The sequence below is a fragment of the Ambystoma mexicanum genome, chromosome 4p, assembly GCF_040938575.1.
Source record: "Ambystoma mexicanum isolate Mex_15411 chromosome 4p, UKY_AmexF1_1, whole genome shotgun sequence".
NCBI lineage: Eukaryota > Metazoa > Chordata > Amphibia > Caudata > Ambystomatidae > Ambystoma > Ambystoma mexicanum.
In genome coordinates this window covers 706,401,507-706,428,123 of record NC_090927.1, presented here as the reverse complement: position 1 = coordinate 706,428,123, position 26,617 = coordinate 706,401,507, and the positions used below count along the sequence as shown (strand labels likewise).

The window sequence follows — 26,617 nt, the reverse complement described above, 5'->3', positions numbered from 1 at the left end:
GGGTCTGGTCTCAGCAGATAGCGGGGTGCATCAGCTGGGCAAAGCAGGTCTGGTCACTGGATAATCCCAAAAGGGTTCAGCAGCTCCCCCCTCCCCCACTTTCTCCCTGAATTATTGGGATGTTTGTAGGGTTTTAATTCTGGATAGTGGTTCTGCCGGGCGCTGGAATCTTTGCACAGTGAATGTAGAATGGCTTGATCTCTGGATGTTGTGGGTTGGATTTTTGAATGCTGGATTTTTTTTAATCTCCTGAATTTTGGCTGTCTCCTTTTATTGTAACGCTCATCTGGTATCCATGGGGACGTCACTCAGCCTGTTCTGACCTCTTACGACCTCAAACCCTTCCCTGGAGGCTATTCGACTGGAGACTGGGCCTGAAACACAGGATTGGTAGGGTTTACCTCCCTATTGTGTCTGTGTGCTTGAACCCCTTCTTCCCCGGGGTCCAACCGTTCCCTTTGATCCACAGCTCACCTTGTTTTCTTGGATAGTGTGCCGTCCGGCTTTCAGCGCAGGGGCGCGTTGGTTGATGCAGGCTTGTTGCCGCCTAGTTACTTCACTGGCAAGAGTCCGACAGGTAAGTATAATGAGTCTTTTGAACAGTTCTCCAACTTCCTTCCTTTCCTTAGATGATGGCCGGCGTCCGGGGATGGCGGCGTACTGCTGAGATGGGGAAATCCCCATTTGGGTCTCCAAGGAGACTAAGCACAGGGAGTCGGGCATCTCCCTCACTTCCTGCCCACCCGAGACACTCGGGTGCCAGAGGCGGTCTTCACTCCTGAAGCCCACCAAAGGCGAATGAACAAAGGAACCAAACCTGGTTTGGCGCGCAGAGCAAAACTCTAGAAGGCCCTTTCCACAAAGAAATGGTGAAAAAAGAAGACCAGGATGTGTTTTTACAGAGGGGGCTCAGACGCCATCTTGAAAAATATGGCTCCCGCGATTTAACGCTACTGGTGTTGGCGGTCGGGAAAAATCATGGTAGTTGTAAAACCACTGCCACCAGCCATTTCGAGAGGAAAGGGTAGCCTTTGACTGCTACATGAGTATCTAGACACAGGGGATACTAAGTAACCCCTCCAGCACTCTATTGTAAGATAGGGTGTGCTGGGTCTAGGAACTTAAAAAGACTAGTAAAGTCAATTTCACTTTACTTACTCTGGGAAACAGTAGTTTATCCCAGAGAAGGTATTTAAACCTTGGAAAAGCCTGAAAAGGTTTCCTTGTGCCACTGCACTGAGGGTGCGGTGTGACACAAATGAAGACAATGCCTATGGAGGAGTTTAAACTCCATCACAAAAAGCAACAAACACAGAAAACAAACAGAATTAAAAAGTTCAAAGTCACAAAGTTAAGCAAAAGAGCTGGAGGGCTCTAAGGCGGGAGGAATTGGGATATTCATGAGAATTCTTCCTAACAATACTAAGTTTATCCCGGGGCATTGAAGTACTTTGTTTAGATGGAACCCCAGTCCCCCTAATTTGAACACTAGATACGGGCTTAGGGCATCACTAGGACCCTGCAAGATGACCATTCTTTTACTTCCATCAATCAAGGTGTTGGTTACTGATTTTGCTTTGATGGGCAACCCCACTCCATCACATTTCATCATACACAGTTTCCTAGGTGTAGCACCCTCAAACAGTATATGATTAAATGAAGATTTAGGCCTCGTTACTTCTTTAAATGATAACATACTCATACTTTTGTCAGTAATTAAAAGTGGAGATTTTTCCATTAAGGAAATGTCCATACACAAAACGTCTAGTGCATCTTCTTCATTCTCAGCCGCTATATTGACTAAATTGACAAGAGTCCAGGAATTTGCAGTCTCATCTAGTAATATGCGACTATGTCCAACATCAAAATCTTCCCCTGCTCCCCCCTTTCTCTGGGTCAACAAAAGTGGGCTTCATTTGTACATCCTGTTTCAGGGTGTGATACTTCGAAATAACCACACATTTGCTTTTTCTCATGAGACTCTGCACAAATTGCGTTAACCACCCTGACCAGTGATTGTTTTATGCACACTTAGTTCTTGGCCAGTATGGTACACATGCTCAAAACAGCCTCTAATTTCACAGATATGGCTTTAAGTTCAAAATTTTAAAAACCATCAACATTCTGTGACAGAGCGGCCCGCTCAACTGATGGCCCCACGTGATCATTCCCCACCCTACCCATTATATTAGTGTCTATTACCAGTTGGTCGAAATTGGGGCTAGATGAAAGGTTACCCAATGAGTCAATACAGCTCATTTGGTTAGGAACCCCAATAGAGTTCTGCTGTAGTGATCTAAAAAATTCAATAGAGAGCCGTTGTCCAATGAGTGGGTAGATCCCGACAAGGTAGCAGGGTGTTAGGGAGAATTCTCTGATTAGGCTGAATTTCCTAACCTAGTGAGTCCCCCAGCAGCTTTGCTGGATTTCGGGAGTTTGTTTTTTTTCCATCCTGCCAAGAGTGAGCCTCTTTTCCTCCCACTCTTGGACATGAATGTGGGTAATTCCTTTGAATGTCAATGTGTTCTATGGGCTATGGGGTCTTTTACTCCATAGGGTCTCATATGTTTTTCTATGTGTGTTACACCGCACCCTACGTGCCGTAACACTGGGGCCTCCTAGCGGACCCCCACCATAGACTCCATATCCGGGGACTGACTACTGTCTCCCCCAGGCATGTAAAGTCACCATTGGCTTTACTAGGCCTAAATTTACTAACAGAACTAGTACCAACCATCTTATTGTGGACGTACTAGTAGAGGTAATTCGATTACTCCTGGATCTGTTTCTCGAGGGGGCACTGTCCCGTCCCCCCTCGTCGAGTTTTGGCTGGTGGCAGTGGAAACTACTTGTTATGTTCGACCCCGAACATAGCCCTATGGGATTCGTCCCATTGTAGGAGATTGATCCTTTTTCTCGTTTATCTCCAACGTACCACCGATCTACTTATCTTAAATAAGTTTATCGGATGGTATTTTCTGCCAGAACCCGGTTTGTAAAATGGCGTCTGTGTTCGTCTCTGACTCCTAAACCAAAGGTCAAGCCCTTTGTTCCACTTTTGGTGGGCTCTGTACAGAGACCCTCCAAAGTGGTGCCATTCTGTCTGGGTTACCACAGGGGTGTGGGAGGGGGGTTTAGGCACCCTGGACCGAGTTGCCTTGCCAACTCCGGTCGCACTCTGGAGCGATTGGCCCAAGTGGTGAGCCTTTCCGCTCACCACTTAGCATGTGTTGATTGACAGCTAGGCTGAATGAATGGGGGTTTTCTGCATAAAAGCAGGGCTTTTGGGACTGGATCTTCATAAGTCGCCACAGGACCTTAGAATCCGACGAGGGTAACGCTGAGCCGACCTGCACGACGACACCTCCGGTGGAGCCCTGCAGAACCGACTCACCACTTCCCGACGACAGAGGAGATCTCCCTGCCGGAGAATCTCTTCCCCTGACTGGTGGGAAGAACCAGTCCCCTTTGCATTTTATTCACCTCAGGGCGCAGTGGTCGAATTGCCCGTGCAGAGCACCTCGGCAACCGGATAGCCACTACCCCTGTACCGCGACCAAAAGGTGGTGCCTTGTGACGGAGCACTCCGCGGCTGGTCTCTTCCCTGGTGGTGCACCGGACTTCACTTTTCTTCGACGAGATCATCTCTACTCTTGGCAAAGACCCGACGTGCATCCACCACCAGGAACAACTGCCCCCGCCGGAGCTGCCCTCCACAACAAGGTACAGTGTCCGCCTGGCTTCCCTTTCGATCGGTTTGAGTGAGGTGTCTTAATCCTCTCCATTCCGTTGGGTCGCCTCCAAGCTTTTCTCATTTATTGTTCTGAACTGGTTCAATCTGCCGATAATTTGCTACAAAGACTTGAATGCATCTCCACTAGAGACTTTTTGGGACATCGTGCCTGGCCTCTGAACTTTACAATCTATTGTGGTTCTTGCCTTCTTACCGTACATCTTGCCCGTGAAGTATTGAACTGTGTTGATTTCATAACCGCCTATCTTTTTCTCTCCCGTCCTAACTAATATTAGAGTGTCATCTAGGTTGAGGTATACACCTCTGTCTGTAAATAAGTGGTGCCGGTAGAACCTAAACTTGTCGAAATATTGCTAGGGGGATTGATCGTTTCTTCTTCGTAGAGTAATTGTGTTTGATTTGTTTGCTGTGAATTCGCCATAGTGTTTTTCATAGATGTTTCGTTATAAATAAATACCTTAATATCTTTACACTAAGCCTCGTTGCGTGTTTGCTCGTCTTGCTGGGAAGAATTGCCCTATTTTGTATACTCCACATACTGCTCAACTCTTCTTGAGGGAAGTCTGACTGCTCAGCCACAGCTACCAAGTGAATCTGTGTGGTACAGACTGCTACCAAGTGAGTTCACCGCCAAACACCTGTAGTCCTAAATCTTTTGCAGTGGTCCCAGAGGGAACTGCACAGGTTTCCGCCTAACACAGGGGAGTCCTTGTTCGTATACTGGTTTGTGTCAGACGGCTGTCTTGAAGCCTCACTCAGCTCTTGTTGCGCGGATGGTAATCCTGAGCAAGGGATAGTGTTAGGTGCTTTATCCAATCCAGCACCACCAGCCCCTTGCTGAGGCCTTAAAAGAAGCCCATTAAACATGTTTTAATAGCAGTAGTGTCCTTCTTTGCCCTCTTTCGCTTAGTTAAGTCCTTTATCTTACAAGGTTGACCAGGGCTTCGCTGACTTTTTCCTTTATGCACAGCTTCACTGCGTAGCCCCACGCCAGCAAAAGTTAAACCGAGCAGTATTAACCATTTGGCCTTTCAGAGCCCACACAACCTTAATAGTCAGAGGCACATAAACAATAGTTCTGTTTTAGCGCCACCAGTGTTTGTTTATAATTAAAATGTTTAACTGCTAAAACAGTATAAGCAATTTAAAAAAGACTCACCCCTCATTGTCCAAGAACTCCCACAAAAGTAGGGCGGGAAGTATCAAGGAAGAAAACAATACTACACATTCCTTTATACCCTAAGAGAATGTAGAAAACAAGCACACCGCAAGGGAGGTAATACAAGAGCAGTCCGTTGACCACACGAGCAGCTCGAAGCAGTTTTTCAACACTCTCCACATTTAAGTAGAGTGCAGAGAGTTGAAGTCAATTTCACAAGTCTCATAGGTGGAAGCAGGGCACACCTACGAGATTATTGGAAATCTTAGTTTATTAGATTATTAATTATTGGCCAAAGGGTAGATTAAATCAGTTACACGAGCGACTTAAAGATAAACATCCACAGTCACCGTAAGTGTAACAGGTAAAATATCAATAGCAGGTTTGCGTTTGCTTATTTCTCTTAACAACTGTTCACAAACACATCACTCCAGAGGCATAATCATGCCATTCCAAGCGGCAAGTCGATCAACAGAGGTCAGCTTTAAAATGCGCAAACGTAAAACCCAAGTCTCACCAAAGAGAAACTCCAGGCTCCAGACAACGCTAGCGCCCTCTGTCCACAGAAGACAATACACACTGCTAGCACACCGCTCCGCGGGTGTGCAATATGTTTATACTGAAAAAGGAAAGTGAAGGCAGACTTCAGAGATCCTCAGAACACCGCTAACAGGAGCTAGTCCTCTCGCCAAACGCCACAAAACACACTAGCACACTGCTTCGGTTCTTCTGTTCCTGGGATCAACTTTCCTTGGACCTCAGGAACTTTCTTTTATTCAGTTTTCCCACACTCCTCTGCAAACTCAGCAGTTTACAGAAAGGGGTGGGTGGCTGTCCAATTAGGACAGCCGGTCCCACCTCCTCCCCCATTGGGAACTGGTTCCATTCAGGTACTGTGACAAACAAAGGGCAGGCGACTGAATAACTCCTTACCCACTTTTTGCCTGCCAAGTCACAATGGAGCCTAAGCAGGGACACCGAAGGGTTCTGCCAAAGGCACAACACAGATAGCCCTTCTACCATTCTGGGAGTGGGAGGTGTCTAACAAAGAGAAAACAGGATAGAAATGGCAAAAAAAAGAAAGGAGCCACCATTTTAGAACATAGGTGACCCTATTGTGCACAAGCAAGACTGAATACAGTCTGCCGCAAAAATAAATAGCACAATAGTTGGTAGAACACATCCACTGCCACTAGCCATAACTATAGGGTTGTCTGTGTGACAAATGTCACAGGAGCAGCGACAATGGTGATACTAGGTATCCCCTTAGCACTCCACATAAGGTGGTATGTGCTAATCTCTCAGTTTATCATTTTAGGAAGGATACAGAGTATCCCTCTATACTTAAGAACTGTAGTTAGAAAGGATAAGGAAAGAATCTAAAAGGAGAAACCAGAGGGTTCCCAGTAACACTGCACATAAAGGTGCTGTATGCTGCAAAAGTTAAACACAGATGCCTTTTAAGAGATATGGAGCAAAGCAGACTCCATAGAAAAGGTAAAACACAGAACAGATTTCCAAAAGCCAGAGAAAATAATGAATATGGGGTGGTGGGGGACTCCCCTCATTCAGGATAGAAAGAAAAAGGTCCAAAAGTCCAGCAAAAAGTGCTGGACGTCTCATTAGGAGAGGGGATGAAGCATACAAATGGCAAATCTCCCTAACCCTGAACAATATCACTTCAGAAGTCACAGAAACTATGAACTCCCAACTCCCAGAAAGTCTCAGGTAATGTGAAGAGGTAGAAGGAGTTGATGCACATCAAGAGAAACACCAATTTAAACATGCAGTCTAGTTGTTTTTGAGGAGGTCCGAGTGAGCAGGACATTTAAAAATGGTGTCCGCAATAAAAATAAGAGACCCAAAGGAGAAGGAAGCAAAACCAGGGACAAGAAGGGAAGACCGCATTATGGAGAAGGACCATGCTCGAAGGAGCAGGCCTTTACACTCTGCTGCTCACCAGCATACCATACCTGTTAAGCGCGAGGCCAGAAGGGACACTGCAGGTACAGAGAACCGACCGAAGAGCCAGCAGCCACAGCGGAGCTACCCAGAGCACGGTTGTGCAGAAGAGCAGCGGTCGTGATGGAAGGAAGTCTGCACTGCAGGGGAGGCTGTCCCAGAGCAGGTGCTTCAATGCTGCAGCATGCCACGGGTCGGAGACGCTTCAATACACCGTTGAGTCTACCCAGAGCCATCGAGGACCCCGTGGGTGTACCGAAAGGCATATGAATAGGCAAAGATGACATGCATTACTCACCGTAATGGCATTGCTGATTGTATCTGCTTAGATTCACATGCTGTGCATATGGTCCGACATCCAGTGGTAACCGCAGAGTATTGAATCTGGTCTTTCGGGGACCGAAAGGGGACGTCGGCATAGGCGTGTCTGTAACACTATCCCTATCGTGACGTGTGTAGTACCCAAAATCCCTCACGCGCCGAGGTCCCTCCGATTGCATTTTTTCTGCCATGAGGGAGCCCAAGGCTATAGTGATTGAGTACATAAAGAGAAAGTAGTAAGACGTCTATGTTCCTTCCACCCCGAGCGGGGAGGTAGGGAGGGCGCATGTGAATCTAAGCAGATACAATCATCAGAAAGGCTATTATGGTGAGTAATGCAGGTCTTCTGATGCTTGTTAATCTGCTTAGAATCACATTCTGTGCATAGACTAGCCAGCAGTACCTGGAGTTGGAGGTGGGTTGTGAGAAGGAACAGTAGAGAAAAGATGTCTTAGTACTGCTTGTCCCACCTGGAATCACACCTAGAATGAGTGTCTAGGCAATAGTGTTTTGTAAAGGTGTGTACAGAACTCCAGGTTGCTGCTTTGCAAATGGACTCAAAAGGAACATTTGCAATGAATGCCCCAGTGCCTCGAGTAGAGTGTGCTCTAGGCTTGAAGGGCAGTTCTCTTAGCAAGAGAGAAACAGTGTGATGCATTTGACAATCCACCTTGAGATAGCTAATTTAGAGACAGGATCCCCTTCTCTACCAGCTGCCACTGAAATGAAGAATTGTTTAGTCTTCCTTAGTGGTTTAGTTCTTTCCAAATAAAACGTGACTGCCCTGCGCACGTCTAGTGTGAGAAGGCTTCTTTCGCCAATGTTAGTAGGGTTCTGGAAGAAAGTGGGTAGTTCGATTGACTGGTTCACATGGAACTTCAAAATGAATTTAGGCGCACACCTGGGATGTGTGCGCAGAATTAACTCATCTTTGTGGACTGTCACAAAGGGGTCTAAAACAAAAAGAGCCTGTAGTTCGTTAACCCTTCTGATAGAAGTGATAGCCACTAGGAAGGCTGTCTTATAAGTCAGGTCTTTCAGACTTGCTTTATGCATAGGCTCGAAAGGAGCTCCCATGAGCCTGGTTAGAACCACATTCAGCTCCCATCCAGGGGCTGGGTGAGAGATGGGAGGATAAATCCTCTTAAGCCCTTCCATGAAGGCTTTAATCACTGGTCACCACGATACCTTTTGCTGCGATGTGGTGTAGGCTGACAGAGCTGCCAGATGAATCTTTAGGGAATTGAAGACTAACCCGGAGTCCAACAGGTGGGTTAGATACAACACAATGTGCAAGGGTAAGCAATCGATGGGATTGACACCCTTGGAATTGCACCAAGAATAGTAGGATGACCCCTTTTTTATGTGGAGTGCTGGGGGGGGGGATTACATAGTAATTCCTTTAGTCCATTCCTCATGTAGACTTTTGAATGGTTGGTGGCAGTGGTTTCTTTTTTTACAACCTAGTGACCTGTATCTGCAGGCTGATACCTCAGCTGCAGTGCTGCACACAATTGGGACAATTTTCCCAAATGGGCCCCTGCCTTTCTTCACCATTTCCTGTTAGTTTCTTCAAGGCTTTTACTCTGTATCAGGTTTGAGCCCTTTGTGTATTTTGTCTTTGGCGGGCTTCAGCCATGAAACCCGCCCAGGCTCCAGTGTGTCTGGAAAGGCAGGAAGTGAGGGAGGGTCCCGAAACTTCCCTGTCCTTTGTCTCTAGGTGTGCCTGAGTGAAAACCGTTCCTATTGGCTGGCTGTCCTCAAAGGACAGCCACCATGCTGCCTGATTGACAGCCTAGGGATGCAAATGAATGGGAACTTGCATAAAAGGTGAGGTTTTTGTAGACTAAGCGCAGAGTCGACCACTGGAGGAAAGAAACCGAAGCAGAGGACGAGAGAATATGCCTGCAGCACACTCCTGGACCGCTAAGTGCCCAGTGAAGACCTCCAGCTATACTGACCCAGTTTTCTTATCGACAGGGAAGGCCCACAAAGGAAGACTTACTCCCCTACACTGATGGGACCAACTAGCGTCGAGAAACTATTTTGGCGCAAACCCTGACTTGTTGCGACTTTCCAAGGCTGCAGAAACCCATTACCCGGGGTATCTCGACCATTTGTGAGTGCATTGTCTCCCGAAGTCCGAATCTGGCCAGATCTTGGTAGGCAGCCAGAGGACCCTAAAAAAGCAAGAAATGTGTCCTGAGTCCGCTCACCAGAGTCCAGGACCGAGGGATAAAGGAAATCCTAACCAGAGCTTTTTGTTCTTCATTGGCGCTGAGGAAAAGAGCTGCTGAATCGATGGAAATTGCTGCAGAGTCCCTTATCTCGGCTGCTGCTGCAGGAGCCTGCCAGACATTCTCTCTTTTGCCACCACGACCAAGGACCAGAAACACGGTCTACTGCATTGCATCGTGAAGGCAACCAGCTGCAACATTTCACTTTCAAGGTATGGTGGGGAATTGGGGTATTTTATCCTTTTGCCATTTGGGGCGATTCCACCTTTGTGAGTGTGTTTTAACATAACACCAAGTTGAACTCAACTTACCTGCATTGGCCTTACAACTTGTGCTTTCTAAAGGTGACTCGACTTGAGTTTCTGCGATTTCTCTTTTGAACACGGACTGCTTAAGAACATTTTTCTAAGAAGAAGAGCACCAGAACTTTGACTTTGTCCATTGACTTTGGCTGTCCTGGCTCCCTAAAGGCCTCCTTCTGAACCGATTGGCTTTAGCAGTGCTTGTTCCCCTACTGGTTTTAAAACTTGAATGCTGTGATAATTGACTGCCTGCATCCGTTTGGGAGAACCTAATTGTTCTTCTTATAACCTATCAATCTGTTCTGATCTAACCTTAACCATTCATTCCTGAGAAACTAAATATTGCAAAGGTGATACTATATAAAATGTTATACTGACCTCAACTGAAATCACCTCTGGGTGCTGGAACATGTGTAGCATATGCCCAATTTACTCACTTACTTTATTGTTCACTATTTGAATTGAATCCTCTTAGGGAGAATTATCATTTCTGTGCCAATTCCCTTCAACCATAGAGACCCGCTCTTTTGCCGGACTTTAGGACTTTTTAATTTTAACCCTGGAGTGAGCAAAACCCTTCTCTCATTCTCTCATGTGTTTTTACCTGATTTGCATTATATGTTTCCACTGTTTTGGAGTCTGACAAACTCCATAGGCATCTACTTTTTGTATGGTGAGACAGCACCTTCATTGCAGTGTCACAAAGAAATCCTTTAGATTTATCCTAAGGTTTAAATACCTTTTTCTGGGTGAACTACAGTTCCCAAGAATAGTAAAGTGAAATTGGCTTTATTTACCTTTTCTCTTTGTAGGTCCAGCACACCCCATCTTATGTGGAGTGCTGGGGGGGGGTGGGAGGTTACTTAGCCAGTTTTCCTATATTTTAGCCCTTTGTTCGTTTTGCCTTTGGCAGGCTACAGCCCTGAAGCCCGCCTCTGGCTCCAGTGTGTCTGGAAGGGCAGAATGTGCGGGAGGTGCCCGACACTCAACTGTCCTTTGTGTCTAGGAATGCCAAAATGCAACCAGTCCTGATGGCTGGCTGGCTGGCCTTTCAGGACAGCCACCCTGCTGTGTGATTGACAGCCTAGGCTATGCATGAATGGGAGAAACCTGCTTAAAAAGGTGAGGTTTTTCGGACTAGAGGCAGAGTCGACCACTGGGAGAAAGACACGACGAAACAGTGAATGAACCTTGCTGCATCATCCTGGACCTTTGAATTGCACGGTGAAGCCCTGCTGCTGTGCTGAAATTCCTTTTTTAATTCGACAGAGAAGCTCTGGAAGGGAAGACTTTTCCCCTTGGGTTAGTGGGACCAACTAACCCTGAGACAAACGCTACTGGACCATCTTCCCCCGACTGGCTGTACTTTTTCATTGCTGCAAGAACCGAGTGCCAGGGGTCGAGCAATTCGTACTTTAGTGCAATGTCTGAAATCTGGCTAAGAAGCTCCAGGAGTCTCCTAAGGACCCTCCAGAAGTAGGACGACCAAAGTGTGAGTCCCCTCACGAGAGTGCAGGACCCAAGAAGTTAAGGAAGCCCAACCGGTATCCGTGACAGTGCTATTTGCTAAGCAGTGAAACCGCATAGTGCCGATGAACCGAGAAGAGCCTGTAGCTGCCGACGACCTCCCAAGTACTGTCTCAGGAGCCCTGCAGACGTCCTCCCTCTTGTTCCAAAGACTGAGGCTCAGGAACACGGGGTCTGCATGGCTGTAGCAAGACAGAATCCAGCTGGACCACTCTTCTTCAAACTGTTTGGACTTGGGGTACTTACCCCATTGTATTTAGCTGTGTTTTTCTCAGTTGGGAATTACATTGGCTTACCTTTTGAGTTGATTTCGGCTCCCTTTTCACAGGCTTAACAGCTTGTGACCCTACAAGTGATTGTCTACAAACTCTAACTTTGTGCAAGTCTGTTTCTGATCTAAGAAGTGCCTCAGCTCCATAGACTGTTCCAACTGACTTCGGCTGTCCTTGCTCCATGAAGACTCTTCTAGTCCATTGACTTTGATATTGTTTATCCTTCATAGGTGGTAGCTTGTTCTTAACGGTTACTGCTGGGAAAGGCTTGTCTAGACTTCATTGAAAGATTTAAGTGTCCTCACATTTACTGAGAACCGGTTTAACCTTTTTACTTCCTTCAACCTTTCTTTCTGCAACCTCAATCTGCAAATACAAATGCCATTACTGTCCTTGTGATTGAAGTCTCCTCAGGGGGTAAGAATTGTATAAGAAGCACATCCAAAGATTATCCACCAACTTGTTTTGACTCTGAAAAGTATTTTAAAAGTATATTTATATAAGTATATTTACATTGTTACATGAATTGCCATTTTTAAAGAAGGCTTATGTAAAAACTGACGTTAAATATAACAGAAACCTTGAGTGTAAGTGCTACTTGTATTTACGGTTTTCATTTGTACAGCTCTACAGCTCACATTTACCCCTCTTGAGATAGGCCTGGCTGCTCAGTCACACTATCAACTTGTGTAGTACACACCTAGATCAAAGCAGATTAGTGTTGTGTAGTCTCACGCAGTGCGACTGCACTCATTCTTACCCAACAAGGTGTCCTATTGCACCCATCCCCATTCAGTGGTTGTGGGGTGGGAATGTCTGTTTAGGTATATAGTTTGTTACTCAGTCCCAAAGCCCAGGACCCTGTAGGGATGCTCATTGCCACTTGGGATTACCAGTCCTCCTAATTTCACAGACGAAGTACGCACTAAACAAGTAGCACTCCCTTTCCTTCCCTGCAATTGGGATCATGTGTTACACTAACCACGGTCCTCTGTTCATGAAAACTAGCACATATTACCTACCAATTCTAGTGTAGTGATCAATGTTGTCACATTTGCCATTGAATGTAATTTCTCACTCTCCCAGTCCAGGTACGCTGCATATTCTGGCACTTATTTAATCTGTGGGGACAAAGCTGATCGCTGGCTACCTACCATTTGAGGAGGGAGTCGTTAAATGGGGTATATTCCGTTGTCTAACAGGTTTTCAACTCTCAATTCAGAACCTTTAGTTAATTTGATACCAAAAGCGTTCGGTTCCATTCCAAACAGAGGTGGAAAAAGACGATACTTTGGCTTCAATGTTGAAGGTGATGAATGATATTTCCCATTTAACTTTTTTTTGGCTTTCACAAGTATGAAGTAGAACATTAAACACTCCCCTGCTGTACAGGAGGAATTGTGGCTCCTCGTGAATAACCAAATCTCTGGTACCTTCACACAAGAAAACCATTTTAACTGTGCATTCTGTTTTTCTTGTATGAGCAATGTCAAAATAAACTATTTGCATGTGAAAATATAATGTATTCCTCAAATGCAGTGAAGGTTACAGCAAAATAATAGTTCAAAGATTTCTTACCTTTGAGCTGCTGTTTTCACCACCGATACCTGTGAATTTGCATGGTGAAAACGTCTGCCATGAAGTACTGTTCCGGGAGAGATGGAAAGGTTCTTGGTATTGTCTCTGAACATAAAGAGAAGATTTAAAGGTTTACATTTCGAATGAGAAGAAATGTCTCTGCACAAAATCATAAAAAAACATCACTTCAGCCTTAGTATACGTTTAAAAGAAAAAACAAAAAATTGTAGCCCCTTCTGCAAAATAGATTTTAAGAATAATTTGTTTAAAAAACAACCGATATTTAATTACACTAAAAATACATATACTGTACAAATGACAAGTACAGAAAATAGTTCCATCAATTTTCACACACTATGATGATCATCACGAGACTTTTAATCCTTTTTGTTAAGGGGGACTTTCAGAATCAACCATCAGGGTTCAGAGAGGCCGACCAAGGTGATGAGCATGCAGGAGCTGTTCACATTCCCACTGGAAGAAACATCCGAAGAAGAAATCCTGAAGAAGCCTGCTGCAACCTCCTGGATCTTGAATTGCCTGGTGAAGCCCTGCTGCTGTGCTGACCACAGTACCGCCAGAGGAGCCCTCCAGAAGTCCTCCCTCTTGTCCCCCATGACTGAGGCTCAGGAATCAGGGTCATCTTCGCTGTAGAAAGACAGAATCCAGCTGAACACCTTTCTTCCAAGCAAAGGTACTTTTTTGGGCTTGTGGGGGTGCCTTCTTGCCTTAAGTCGTGCTGTCTCACTTAAGATTTGCACCTGCTTACTTTCAGAGTTGATTTCAACTCCCTTTGCCCAGGCTTAACCACTTGTGTTCCTACAAGTGATTTTTTTAAACTCTAACTTTGTGCAAGACTTGTATCCAAGAAGTGCATCAGAACTATAGACTGTGTCCAAATGACTGGCTGTCTTGGCTCCCTGAAGGCACTCTTCTGAATCCATTGACTTTGGTATAGCTCATCTCCCCATAGGTTGTAGCTTGTTGAATACTGTTACTGCTGGGAAAGGCTTATCTAGACTTCATTGGAGGATTCAGCTGTCCTCACATTTCCTGAGAATTTTTTCTAACCGTTTTACTTCCCTTAACCCTTCCTTTCTGCAACTCAGAACCTACAAAGTATATTGGTGTGATATATAAATGCAAATACTATCCTTGTGATTGAAGTCACCTACGGGTGTAGGAGAAATGTATTGAGCATATCCAAAGATTATCCACTAGCTTGTAGATTCTGAAAAGTAATTTCAAAGTTCACTTGAATTGTTACAATCTATTGCCTTTTTAAAGAATGCTTATTTAAAGGATAGTTCCGGGACTTTTTTTATTATTGTCCCTACGGTTCGGCCATGTGGTTTTTAAGCATAAATCGGTAGATCATAGAAAACTTTCCTATGGACCTTACCCGACTTTTCGTCCCTTAACGCAATCGAAATCAGCCGCCATTTTCTGATAATCCTATCATTTCCCCCCATCGCCCTGGCTCACCTGCTTTTGCGGCACTAAATCAAATCCCCCGCCCCTGAGCCTGACATCAGCAGACGCGTACCGCCCATTTCCCAACGCCAAAGCACGCTTCGTGTCAACAATCGCTGCGCCTCAGCTAATGAAGTGTCGCCATGGAAATGGCAGGACGCCTCTTTCCTCTATAAGTATAAACACACCGTTTCACAACACACAGCAGCAGATTTTCGATTCCATTACTCTCTCTGTGTTACTTTGAGTATTCTGTGACTCGTTTCTGTGCTCTGGTCAGCTACCTTCGCCGCTTCTAGGCCTTGTGAACACCTGTACCATCTCTGTAAATTATTTTACTTTCTTTACCACACAATGGCTACAATAATGCCGTATATGTACGAGCCCGAGTACACCGAGGAAGAACTACTGGAAAGGCAAGCACGCGAAAACGATGGGGATTCGGACGGCAGTTGGGAGGACCAGTCAACGGATGAAGAGCCTGGACCATGTCGCATGGACGGCGTCTCCACCTGGTGCACGTGCAATCGGTGCGAGCTAATGCCAACTGAGGAGGAGAACTGCTGCTGCCGTGAAAATTCCGGGTGCTTGGCCTACATTTCGGAAGGCGAGCCAAGTCCGCAATGCATCACCGAGCTGCCAGAGTTCAGGGAAGCCTGCCTCTCACGGACCGTGTTGAGGATGATGATGGTGCTTATGCACGAACTTCGCGGCACTGTTCGTCCGCGTAATCCGAGTAACGAGTAAGTATACTCTGGTTGTGATGTCAGTGATGCCACTACTATGTCATGGTCGTCTCCCACATATAAAATTACATCTACATATCATTCGAATGCATGTAAATTGGTTCCATATTGTGCATTTTCTAGATAGAATTGTTTTCAAAGCAGAATGACATTTTTTACCTGAATCGACATTGATAAGAAAGTTTTGTCATTTTAATACAGTTTGCATCTTTCATTTTCACAGGTGGTACAGGCTGGTGGCCTATCGTTGCTTCACTTGGTGGCTTCACGGGAGGCTCGGACACCGCGTTCGGAGAGTAATACCTGCCTGTGCGGTACTTGCCATTAGACAACATTTCCCCAGCGACAGTGGACAATACCGCAGATTTTCCCTGGATGTGCTGCAACCGGAACTTTACAATGTGTAATGTTTATTATTTATGTTCAATTGAAATTAAGATCTAAAATAAAACCCAACATATATTTTAACAATGGTTGTTTTGATTTTTTAAATGAATCTAGTGTGTCTCCATTGAATAGTCTTCCTGTGCCTTGTCTTGTCACACCACATGTCTCCGGCCAGCATCCTCCCTCACGCTGGCCGCCCACCTTCAATCCACATAACCGTTGAACCCATATGCAGCAGACATACATATGTTATTTTGCGGGTTGGCATCAAGCCTCCCGGCCTTGCCTCCTCCCCCAAAAATACTTACCACACCACTTTGTTCAAGCGTTGGCAATAAAAGGAAGGCCGTTGGATTTTATTGATACAAAACATGGTTATAGGTAAATAATCCATATGGTTGATCATAATAAATCATCCTTTTGGGCACCGGGTACAGAGATGACCCCCTCTGGCCCGTGCCGCCTTGCCACCACAGGCCAGCCTGCTGCTGACTAACTGCCTAGGCATCCAGGGTCTCCAGGGTGAACTGCACCCATATATTCTCCTGGGAGGGTGAGGTATTTATAAACTCACCCCCCTGCCTTCCATGTACTAGATCCTGCAGCCTCCCTCTTACATGCAGTTAGATGGCCTCTCCTTGGTGAGGACCTGCGGCAAACGAGTCTTGTTTGCACGACCACCGCCCCAATCCACCCCCCCCCCCCCGCCCTATCAAAGGCAGTTCGCACCGGGGTACTTGTGCTGGCAAGTGGAGCTGTCAGGGAGCGATAAAGGCCAAGAGGTGCCAAAGACCATGTACACTTCAAAGTGGTCTATAGAGCATGGGTTGTTGTTCCCATGTCTACCTCCAGACCCCGTGTCTCCTGCCAAGCATCCCCCCTCACGCTGGACGGCCCCCTGCAATCCACATAATTGTGTCTCCATTCACGAGTCTTCCTGTGTCTTGTCTGCACGACCACCGCCCCAATCCACCCCCCCCCCTGCCCTATCAAAGGCAGTTCGCACCGGGGTACTTGTGCTGGCAAGTGGAGCTGTCAGGGAGCGATAAAGGCCAAGAGGTGCCAAAGACCATGTACACTTCAAAGTGGTCTATAGAGCATGGGTTGTTGTTCCCATGTCTACCTCCAGACCCCGTGTCTCCTGCCAAGCATCCCCCCTCACGCTGGACGGCCCCCTGCAAACCGCATAATGCCACGACATATACACGTCATTCATTCACAAACACACCCCTGTTTCGAATTCTTTATAACCCACTTCATATTTCTAATGAGAACTTCTTTGCGCTTTGCTAGTCAACCCGTGAAGGTGCTGGTTATCTGCTCTTCGTCTCTGTGAACTTCCGTGACCACTTCGAGGAAACTCGTCAGTTTGCAACCTGTGAACTGCTCCCTGTTCTACGGCAAGAAACTACTCTGATTCCTGTATCTAACTGTTTGTTCGTCAAGGTAAGGCCATGTACCATAATCATTTTGCGTCCAATTTCTTTTCGTTCAAGACAGTACATGCAAGGAACTAGTCACATGTTCTGAGTCTAGTCAAATTATCTTTCTATTTTTTTAAAGTTATTCAAATACTTATCCGCATGTGAATAACGTGTATAGTTCCAAGAACCAAAACGAACCTTGCATTGAACCTTTTATGTGTCATTTAATTTTTTAACACATTGGTATTCATAGAGAATTGTTGATCTTTACTTTTCAGAACTTTCCACAATGCCTGCCTGTTCCATTGGCGGTTGCCCTTCGAAGACCTATAATAAATCTGAAGGTACTATAATGCATGTTTTCCCTAAGACAATAGATCAGATAAGAGAATGGGTCCGATATTGCGGATATCCACCGTCTGAGCTTGAAAGTAGAGTCCTAGAAGTCTTTGCGGACAAGAGGGGTGATCGATACCGCATCTGCAGCAGGCACTTTAACTCAGACATGTACTCCACATCATTGCTAATTAAGAAGAACACACCCCGAGCGAGGCGAAAATTGCTCTCAACCGCTATTCCCACTCTATTCGTCCACATCCCTCCACTGGTGAGTCAAGTTTACGTATTTATCTCTCGGCCTTGCGGTAGTGTGTAGCATTAGCTAACAATAATTTCCCCATTTATGTATCCACTCAATATGAAGGCGGAAGATTCTCCATCCGTGTCGTTATTGCAGTCATCAGCCACTTCAAGCGCCTATCGGGTAATCTTACTTAGCTATTCTGCCACTGACTTGTTTTAGGCATGTAAATCAATAGTTTTAATTTATCGTGTGATTATTTTACCTAATGGTACACCTTTGTACTCGTCCTCTAGTCTTTGTTTTCAGTTATAATTATTGTTATCCGAAATAATGCAAGTACTGTCTTTCAGGGAGATGCTGAGGAGTCCAACGTATTGACGACAACCGTTGATGTCACTCAGATGCTCGAGGTACGTTTCCGGACAGTTCCATCGATGGAGATCATCAGATCTTGCATTCTTGTAGCGTGATTGTTACACACAATGTTTCTTTCGTTTTTAGCCATTGATATGTCCTTCTGTCGTCGCCCTCCTATGTGTCTTCTTTTTTCAATATTGTGTTCATTACTAATGAAAGTCCTATGTTTCAGGGAGTCGATGGAGCATTAGTCCAAGAAGAAGGGGGAGCATGCAGTTACGGGTCGGCGCAACAGCTTGCAGAAGTATGCACCGCAGTTACATCGTCCCTTGATGTTCTTATGCATTTCGAGGTATGGATACTGACAGTTCGATCAAGCGAAATCATATGACGTGATTACATCCGCTATACTTCCTTCTTTATTAACGCAAGTACTATGTTTCAGGGAGATGACGGAGCTTCTTCTACAAGAACATCACCCCTAGTAGTTGATGCAGATCTCTGGGTGGTGACACTTCCAACGATCGAGCAAATCGAATCATATTTACATATCCATTATTTATTTTAGACAACTGATCATTTGTGCAGGTCTATTTAGATGAGCCGTTGACGCCTGCACAAAGTTTGTTCTTTTTAACAAAATAGAAATCCATACTAATGCAATTACTGTGTTTCAGGGAGTTACTGAAGCATCATCTTCAATAATATCATCAATGGAAGTCTATGGAAGTCTATGAGGAGCCCGAGGTATGGATCTTGACAGTTCCATCTAACTAGATCAACAATGCGTGAATAATTGTCGTTTGAATGTTCTACACAAAGCGTTCATTCGTGTTTTGCTATTGAGATGTACGTGGGTATTGGTCCCCAAGTACATTTTGTGTTCTCAATATTATTATACATACTAATGAAAGTTCTATGTTTCAGGGAGTCGATGGAGCGTCAGTGCGTGATGGATGTGCTTATGAAAATATAGTCGTTGCAGCGCAAGAGGAAGTGGAGACATGCACACACGAGTCGGAGCAACAGCGTCCTGATGTTGAAGTTCGAGGCAAGAAAGTTTCAAAGAAAAGAAAGTAAAAGAAGGTTAGTGTCCTGGTCACTATATTATGTTGTTTTACACTGTTAATAGTTCAATACTGTAAGTTGTGTTTAAACTGAACATCCCTTTTCCAATCTGTCCTCTAGTTGCGAGTGGGCGTACGAACTAGATCTACACAGACAGTGAAGCGAACGAGAGATGTTGCTCGTCAAACCTTTTGGCAGGGACTTGAGACTGGAGATGCATCGTGCCAATGGGAAGAATATGAAGTGATTGACAACGGAGCTATACCACCACCAGCCATTGATAGTGAATGTCCTCCTAGTAGTTCGGATGCAGTCGGAGATCAATTCACAGAATCCACACCCGCAAAAACTAAGACCGCGAGAAAGTTGAAGAAATTGTTTTATTCACCCATCGCCGGAGAAGGAACAGATGTTGCAATGGAAGAGAATGAAGTGGACGACAATGAAACCCCATCAATATCACTGAACATAGTGGAAGACGATATCAGAGATTCTACCTTTCATGTGAGTGACATGTCCTCAACGTTACAGGCCGAACCAGCTGGGATGCAGAGTGACAGTATAAGGAAAGAGGCCAAATTCATTGTATTCGATAGTTGTTTGATTGATATTATTCGGATGAAATGTGGGCATTCGGTTGGTGGCGAAGTATGTGGGGAGCCATTGATTAATGTGACTCGTGCAATTCGAGGCACTAACCTTAAAATACATGCCACCTGTACAAAATATCATCCTTTCTCATGGTCTGCACAACCCATGCTGGGGCAACTGCCAGCAGGCAATCTACTTTGTGCAGCGGCTGCACTTTTTAGTGGTTCAAGTTTTAAAAAGTTAGAGTCTTTCTTTCAGTTTGTGGGAATCCATTTCATTGCGAAAACTCAGTTCTACAAATACCAAACCGATTATCTATTTCCAGCCATTAGCGAAGCTTGGAGAATGGAAAAAATGTCTATTGATAGTACATTCGCGGGCAAACGGTTCAGGCTAGCCGGTGATGGACAGTGCGACAGCCCAGGATTTTCAGCCAAGTACTGCACCTACCACTTTCAGGACATGGAAAGTAAGAAAATTGTGAGTTCGGTGGTCGTGCAGGTGTCACAAAGTACATCCTCAGTGGCCATGGAGAAAGTTGGCTTTGTAGCATCATTGCAAGAACTACAATCGCGGGGAATGGTGATCGACCTGATAGCCACGGACAGACACGTTTCAATTGCCAAGACAATGAGAGAAGAGTACAAAAATATAAATCACCAATTTGACGTTTGGCATCTTGCAAAAACAATCAATAAAAAAATGTCGGCTGCAGGTAAAAAAAAAAAGATATGCAAGGTATTTCACGGTGGTCCAAGTCAATCAGCAACCATCTTTGGTGGAGCTCAAAAACATGTGGAGGGTCGTTGGAAATTCTACTGGAAAAATGGCGGTCAATAATGCTACACTGTAGCAACTTTCACCGCTGGACCACAAACCAACATTTCCACAATTGTGAACATGGCCATTTGTCCGCAGAGGAGGCACGGAAGAAGAAGTGGTTGATTCCTTCATCACCCACTCACAAAGCCATTGAAAAGATTGTATTTGATAAAACTATAACAAGAGATTTGAGGGGACTCACGGAATTCTGCCACACAGGAGATTTGGAGGTGTTCCACAATATGTGCCTAAAGTACAGGCCAAAACGATTGCATTTTGGCATGCAGGGCATGATAAATCGGACTCTTCTAGCGGTCTTGGCACATAACCATAATGTTGGCCGTCAACAAAGTAGGACGACCGGAACTTTAGGGACGCTTCGCTACAATAAGGCCTTCACTAAAAGAAGTAAACAATGGGTTATCAAACCAGTGTTTGAGGATATGCAATATGACTTTATTGAGAGACTTATTGTTGATGTCCTAGATAGGCACATACATGGAGTTGTGAACGAACCTGTGCAGGGGACAACTGCATTGCCACCCAACATTGCCTCTGTTCCATGTCCAACTAAAGAAGAGCTCATTGAGAAATACACATCACGGTTTAATTGATTGTAATTTGATTGTCTGTTCTCTCGAGTCTCCTCATGTCGCAGGCCCATTGAATATGTGTAGCTATGTATTGTGTAAATAAAAGTGATTGCTCTGTGAGTCCTGTGAGATGGCCTTACACTGAATGTAGCTAACTAGGAATGTGTGCTCGTTCAAAGTGAAGGTCCGCTGCTTTGATTTTTTTTCTCGGGTGCCGGAATGGCCCACGACTCAGTATAAGGTTCTATTGTTATTTGACCTTGACAGGCCGGGACCATCCCGAAAGACTTCTTTTTGGGGGTGTGGGGCAATAACGTAAGAAACGATAATGAATATAATTTCAGAAACGAAAGCCATTTAATGTTCGTTCATTAGAAGAAATAACGTCGGCATAGAAGGAGTGGTATTTCGGGGCTGCCCTACGCACAGACACAATGGAAAATGCAAATATAATGTAAGTAACTCTTTAGATGAGTTTATACCGCAATTTAATTACTATACAGTAGCTTTAAAGACGGGTTAAGTTGTACTTGTTCGTTCTATGTGGCATATTGTTTTGTACCGCGCACTATCTTGAGGAGAAGCATCTCCTTTTACGGAAGCACCTCAAAACCTTCCTCTTTGCTTCTGCTTTCTCTCTCCCTCTCCCCTGCTACAACTGGTCCACTGTCTGCGACCTCGGTCCTGGGCCCTTCCACTCTCCACCTGCACTGCCTCCCTGTCAACCCCTGCACTGGGGGACTGTCTCAGTATCCTACAGCCCCCCCTTGACGTATAATACCCAGTTGCACTGTCCTAGCTATGAAATAATTTCCCGACCTAATATATAAAATGAATAATTTTAATAAAGATCTGATGGTGAGACTAATTTCATTTTTTATGTTTTTAAAACAGGTACATCCTTCATTATTGTATGTGTCACGAGTACCAGACACCGGCGGATGGCTTTTATAACCGCCAGTTGCTTCTCCGCGTGAACAACGTTACCACCCTGACCATTTTATGGGACGATCGCCAAGTACAAGTGTGCCCTTATGCGGTACTAACGGCTAGCTGCAACATACAGACCGTTGTGGTGGCCTAGTGCCTCGTTGTTGGAACAGCCATGCGATTATCAGTGCGACCGAAGAGCTTATTTTATCGTAAACCAACACCCTGTGTACTGCACACGAACATCGCTTGCCTCAAGACGAACTATTTTGGATCGAGAGCAAAGAAAAATGCAAATCGCAGAATATTCTCTAAACATTTGATGTCCAATAAATGTACTTTGCCAAATGGACAATCTTGCCGTTTGCTTTTAAACCACAGTTTCATATTCCGAATTGTGGCGCTGTATTGTGAGATGATCTAAGACCCTGTGTACAGCAAAGGAACATCGCGTGCCTCAAAACAAACTTTTTGGAACGTGAGCAAATAAAAATGCAAATCGCTGAATATTCTCTAAACATTTGATGTCAAATAAATGTACTTTACCAAATTTACAATCTTGCGGTTTGATTTAAAAGTACAGTTTCATATTCCCAATTGTGGCGCGCTGTGTTGTGTTGTGAGCTGATCTGTGTTGGTTTCCGGGTTCTGTGTGTAGTCGCGTAGAAGACGCCTGGGCGCGTTTGCCTACGCAGCACAGTCACGTCACGGATAGAGGCGGGGAATATGAATGTTTTGATAAAGTCTGTTTCAGGGGCGGGGGATTTGATTTAGTGCCGCAAAAGCAGGTGAGCCAGGGCGATGGGGGGAAATGATAGGATTATCAGAAAATGGCGGCTGATTTCGAGTGCGTTAATGGACGAAAAGTCAGGTAAGGTCCATAGTAAAGTTTTCTACGATCTACCGATTTATGCTTAAAAACACATGGCCGAACCGTAGAAACAATTAAAAAAAAAGTCCCGGAACTATCCTTTAAAACTGATGTTAAAGAAATAATTATTTATAACTGAAACCTTGAGTGTAAGAGTTACTTGGCTACTTGTATGGACTGATTTCATCTGTAAAGCGCTACAGCTCACATTTACCCCTCTTGAGATAGGCCTGGCTGCTTAGTGACTACCAACTTGTGTAGTACAGACCTATACCAAAAGGTGGGTTACCCAATACCAAGCAGATGGGTCTTGTGCAGTCACACACAGTGAAACTGCACCAATTCTTACCCAACAGGCTCCTATACCTTGAGTTGAGTGGACTCTTGGTGCGAAAGGTAAGGATATGTTAGATAGTGAATAGCAAACTTGGATGCATTCGACTATCCACTTTGAGATCACAGACAAGAGACATGATATCATTCCCTACCAGCTGCAATGGAAACTAAGAGCTGATTGGTTTTCCTTAGTGGTCTAGGAGGTACAGGATAGCTCTCCTTGCATCCAGAGTATGGACGCTTCTTTCTGCTGGATTTGTTAGGGTTTTGGAAAAAAGCAATGGAGTGGTTAATATGGAACTTTGAGATGAATTTAGGTGAAAAGCAGTTATGCGTTCCAAGAACCCCCTTGTCTTTGTGAATAGTAATAAAGGGATCTTTAACAGAGGGCTTTTCGTTCAGAAACCCTTCTTGCTGATGTGATGGCTATAAAAAAAAAAGCAGTCTATGTTCTATGTTTAAGACTAGCCTTGTACATACGTTCAGAAGGTGGAGCCATGAGCTTTGCCAGTACAACATTTAGGTCCCACCCCTAGTATCTCGGAGCGGGCAATGAACTGGCCGAATACCTTCCTAACTGCCTGTCCCTACCAGGTCATCCTGGGCTCTGTCTTCTCTCCTATCTCTATCTCCACCTGTGGTGTTCCCCAGGGCTCCATCCACTCACCCGGACTCTTTAACGTCTATCTCGCTTGTTCACCTTATTTCCACTGTTGTGCACATAACACCCAACTCTTCCTGAAACTTATCTCCAATCCTCTCCCTACTTCCTCTACCATTCCTGAGTGCCTATTTGCTATCCAGTTCTGGTGTGCCTCCAACGATCGCTGCATCAATGCCAGCAAGACTGAGATCCTTCCTATTGGGACTCCCATCTCTTTTTCCTCCCTTCACTCTGGCCACCCTTTACGGGCTCTTCAGCAGAAAGATGCTCCTACATCTGAAGCCAGAAGCCTTGGGGGTCATTTTCGACTCCTCTCTTTACTCCGTCACATCCTAGACTTCACCAAGAAGGCCCAATTTCAATTCCACTACCTCAAAGGTATCCTTCCTTTCCTCACTTTTCCCCAGAAGCTCAATGTCTCTAGAGCTCTGGTAGTCTCTAGGCTGGACTACTACAACAGCCTCTTCCTTAATCTACCCTCTTCCTTTCTCTGCACCCTCCAGCTTATCCAGAATAGGGCTGCAAGACTTATCCTTGGCCGCAAGCCCAGGGACTGTATCTCTCCAGCCCCAAAATCTCCCCACTAGCACACAGTTGCTGCAAGGATGAAATTCAAATCCCCTGCATTATCCTAACAGCGCTCTCTCTCTCTCTCTCTCCACTCCTAACCTCTTTCCTGTTCATCAGTTTTATTCCATTTGCCTTTTGTTCCCATGTTCCCGTCCCGTACAAATGCACAATAAAATTAGAAATTTGGGGTTATAACTTAGAAATCCTTCCATGAAAGCTTTGACATCAGGAACTACACACCATGACACTTGGCTCTGCAAGGTGGTGTAAGCAGAGTGTTGCTAAAGGCACTTCAGGGCAAATAAAGACTAACCCCGAGTTTAAAATACAAAGCAGAGTGCACTTTATGCGAAGGGGAACAGTCAATTGGATTGATGTTGCGTGACTGGCATCAAATTACAAAACTTTGTGTCTTGTGATGAGTTTTCGTGCTTCTGAACATTTCAGGGGGCAGTGTAAGCAAATTTCCTTGACCAGTTCATCCAAAGGGCATTCTCAGACTTTGCTTGGGGAAATCTAGATGCAATGTCTGGGCATTGTGTTTTGCCAAGTTGCAAACAGATCCAAGTCTGGATGCCCACCTATGGGTAAAAACATTGTGTACAATATCTGCGTGAATTTGCCACTTGTGACCTACAGGAAGATGCATATGTCAGCTTAAATTGTCTGCTAGTGAATTGCGTTCCCCTGAAACATGTTGAGATTAGGAAAATGTTGCTTTGGAGAGACCAATTCCAAAACTTTTGGGCTAACTTGGACAGCGTGTCCTTCCTTGCTTGTTGAGATAGAACATGGCAGTGGTACTGTCCGAGGACTAGAACTGTTTGTCCTGCCAAGACATGTTGAAAAGCTTCTAGAGCTTTGAGGACTGCTAGAAATTCTAGTAGATTGATGTGATTTGTTTTGCTGTGCAGTCTGATGTAGGTAATGTTATCCCTCAGCCTGAGGGTGAGGCGTCTGGAGAGTGGCTTGCACTGGTGAGTTGCAAAATGGTTGCCCTTTTAACATTTTCTCTGGACCACCAGTGCAGAGTTTGTACTAAGGCTGCAAAACGACCACTAGATCATCCCGCTGACCGCTTGCTTGAGACCATTGTTTCGCTAGCCACTCTTGCACAGGATGGATGGATGTGCAGACATGCGTGTGGAACCAGGTATACACAAGAAGCTATCATCCCGAGCAGACGCATTGACTTGTGCAAGGCTATCTGACGACCTGCAACATAATGATTGATTTGAAACAGCATGTTCTGGACTCTCATTTGCGGGAAAGGCTAAGCCCTCTTTGGTTTTTATTAGTGCTCCCAGGAATTGCTTTCCTTGCTGGGGTCGAGACTGGACTTTTTTTCGTTGATCGAGAACCCCAATTGGAACAGATTGATTGTTGCTTGAGCGTTCGATATATTTGAGGTATCTCCTGTTATGAGCCAGTCATCCAGATAAGGGGACACTTGGATGGATTACCTTTCCGGTTGTGCCAGAACTTTGGTGAACACCTTTGGCGCTGACGAAATCCCAAAGGGGAGCACTCTGAACTGATAGTGGGTATTTCTGATTTGGAAGCGCAGGTTTTTCTGTGTGCTGGTAACACTGAAATATGAAAGTATGCACCTTTCATATCCAGTGTTGCCATGTAATATCCCCGTTTTACGGGGGGGGGGGGGAATTTCTTCTGGAAGTGCCATGCAAAACGTTTGTGGTTTCACATGTGTTGGTTGGACGCAGGTCTAACAGAGCACACAGTTGCATCCTTTCTTGGAAGTAGGAAGTACACTGAATAGATATCCTTTGTTTACCTTGTGAGATGGAATCAGCTTTATTCTGCCTTTTTGTAGGAGAGACTGGATCTCTGCTTGGAGGAATTTGTGATGCTCTGGAGACCTCTTTCTGCGTCTTGGCTGATAATGTTGGGTTTTTTTTTAGAAACCTGAAGGAGTAAACCTTTGCCACAGTCAATAGAAACCACTTATTTGATAGGATTCCCTCGCAATCGTTGATTAGACAAATGTGGCCTCCAACTGAGGAGACATGGGAGGAAACCTGGATGGGAATGTCACTGCTTAGAGGCGGTGGAGCCTCTAGCACTGGCAG

General features: G+C 45.1%; 1 protein-coding gene across 4 annotated transcripts in view; it reads right to left on the bottom strand.

Moving 5' to 3' along the window:
* Positions 1-26,617, bottom strand: part of SENP6 (SUMO specific peptidase 6) — a 2,017,494-nt gene that overhangs the window by 1,585,815 nt on the left and 405,062 nt on the right. For all 4 annotated transcript variants that reach the window (XM_069606272.1, XM_069606273.1, XM_069606275.1 and 1 more), the window contains exon 5: positions 13,113-13,217. In XM_069606272.1, coding sequence (XP_069462373.1) covers positions 13,113-13,217 — 105 coding nt within the window. The remainder of the gene's footprint in view (positions 1-13,112; positions 13,218-26,617) is intronic.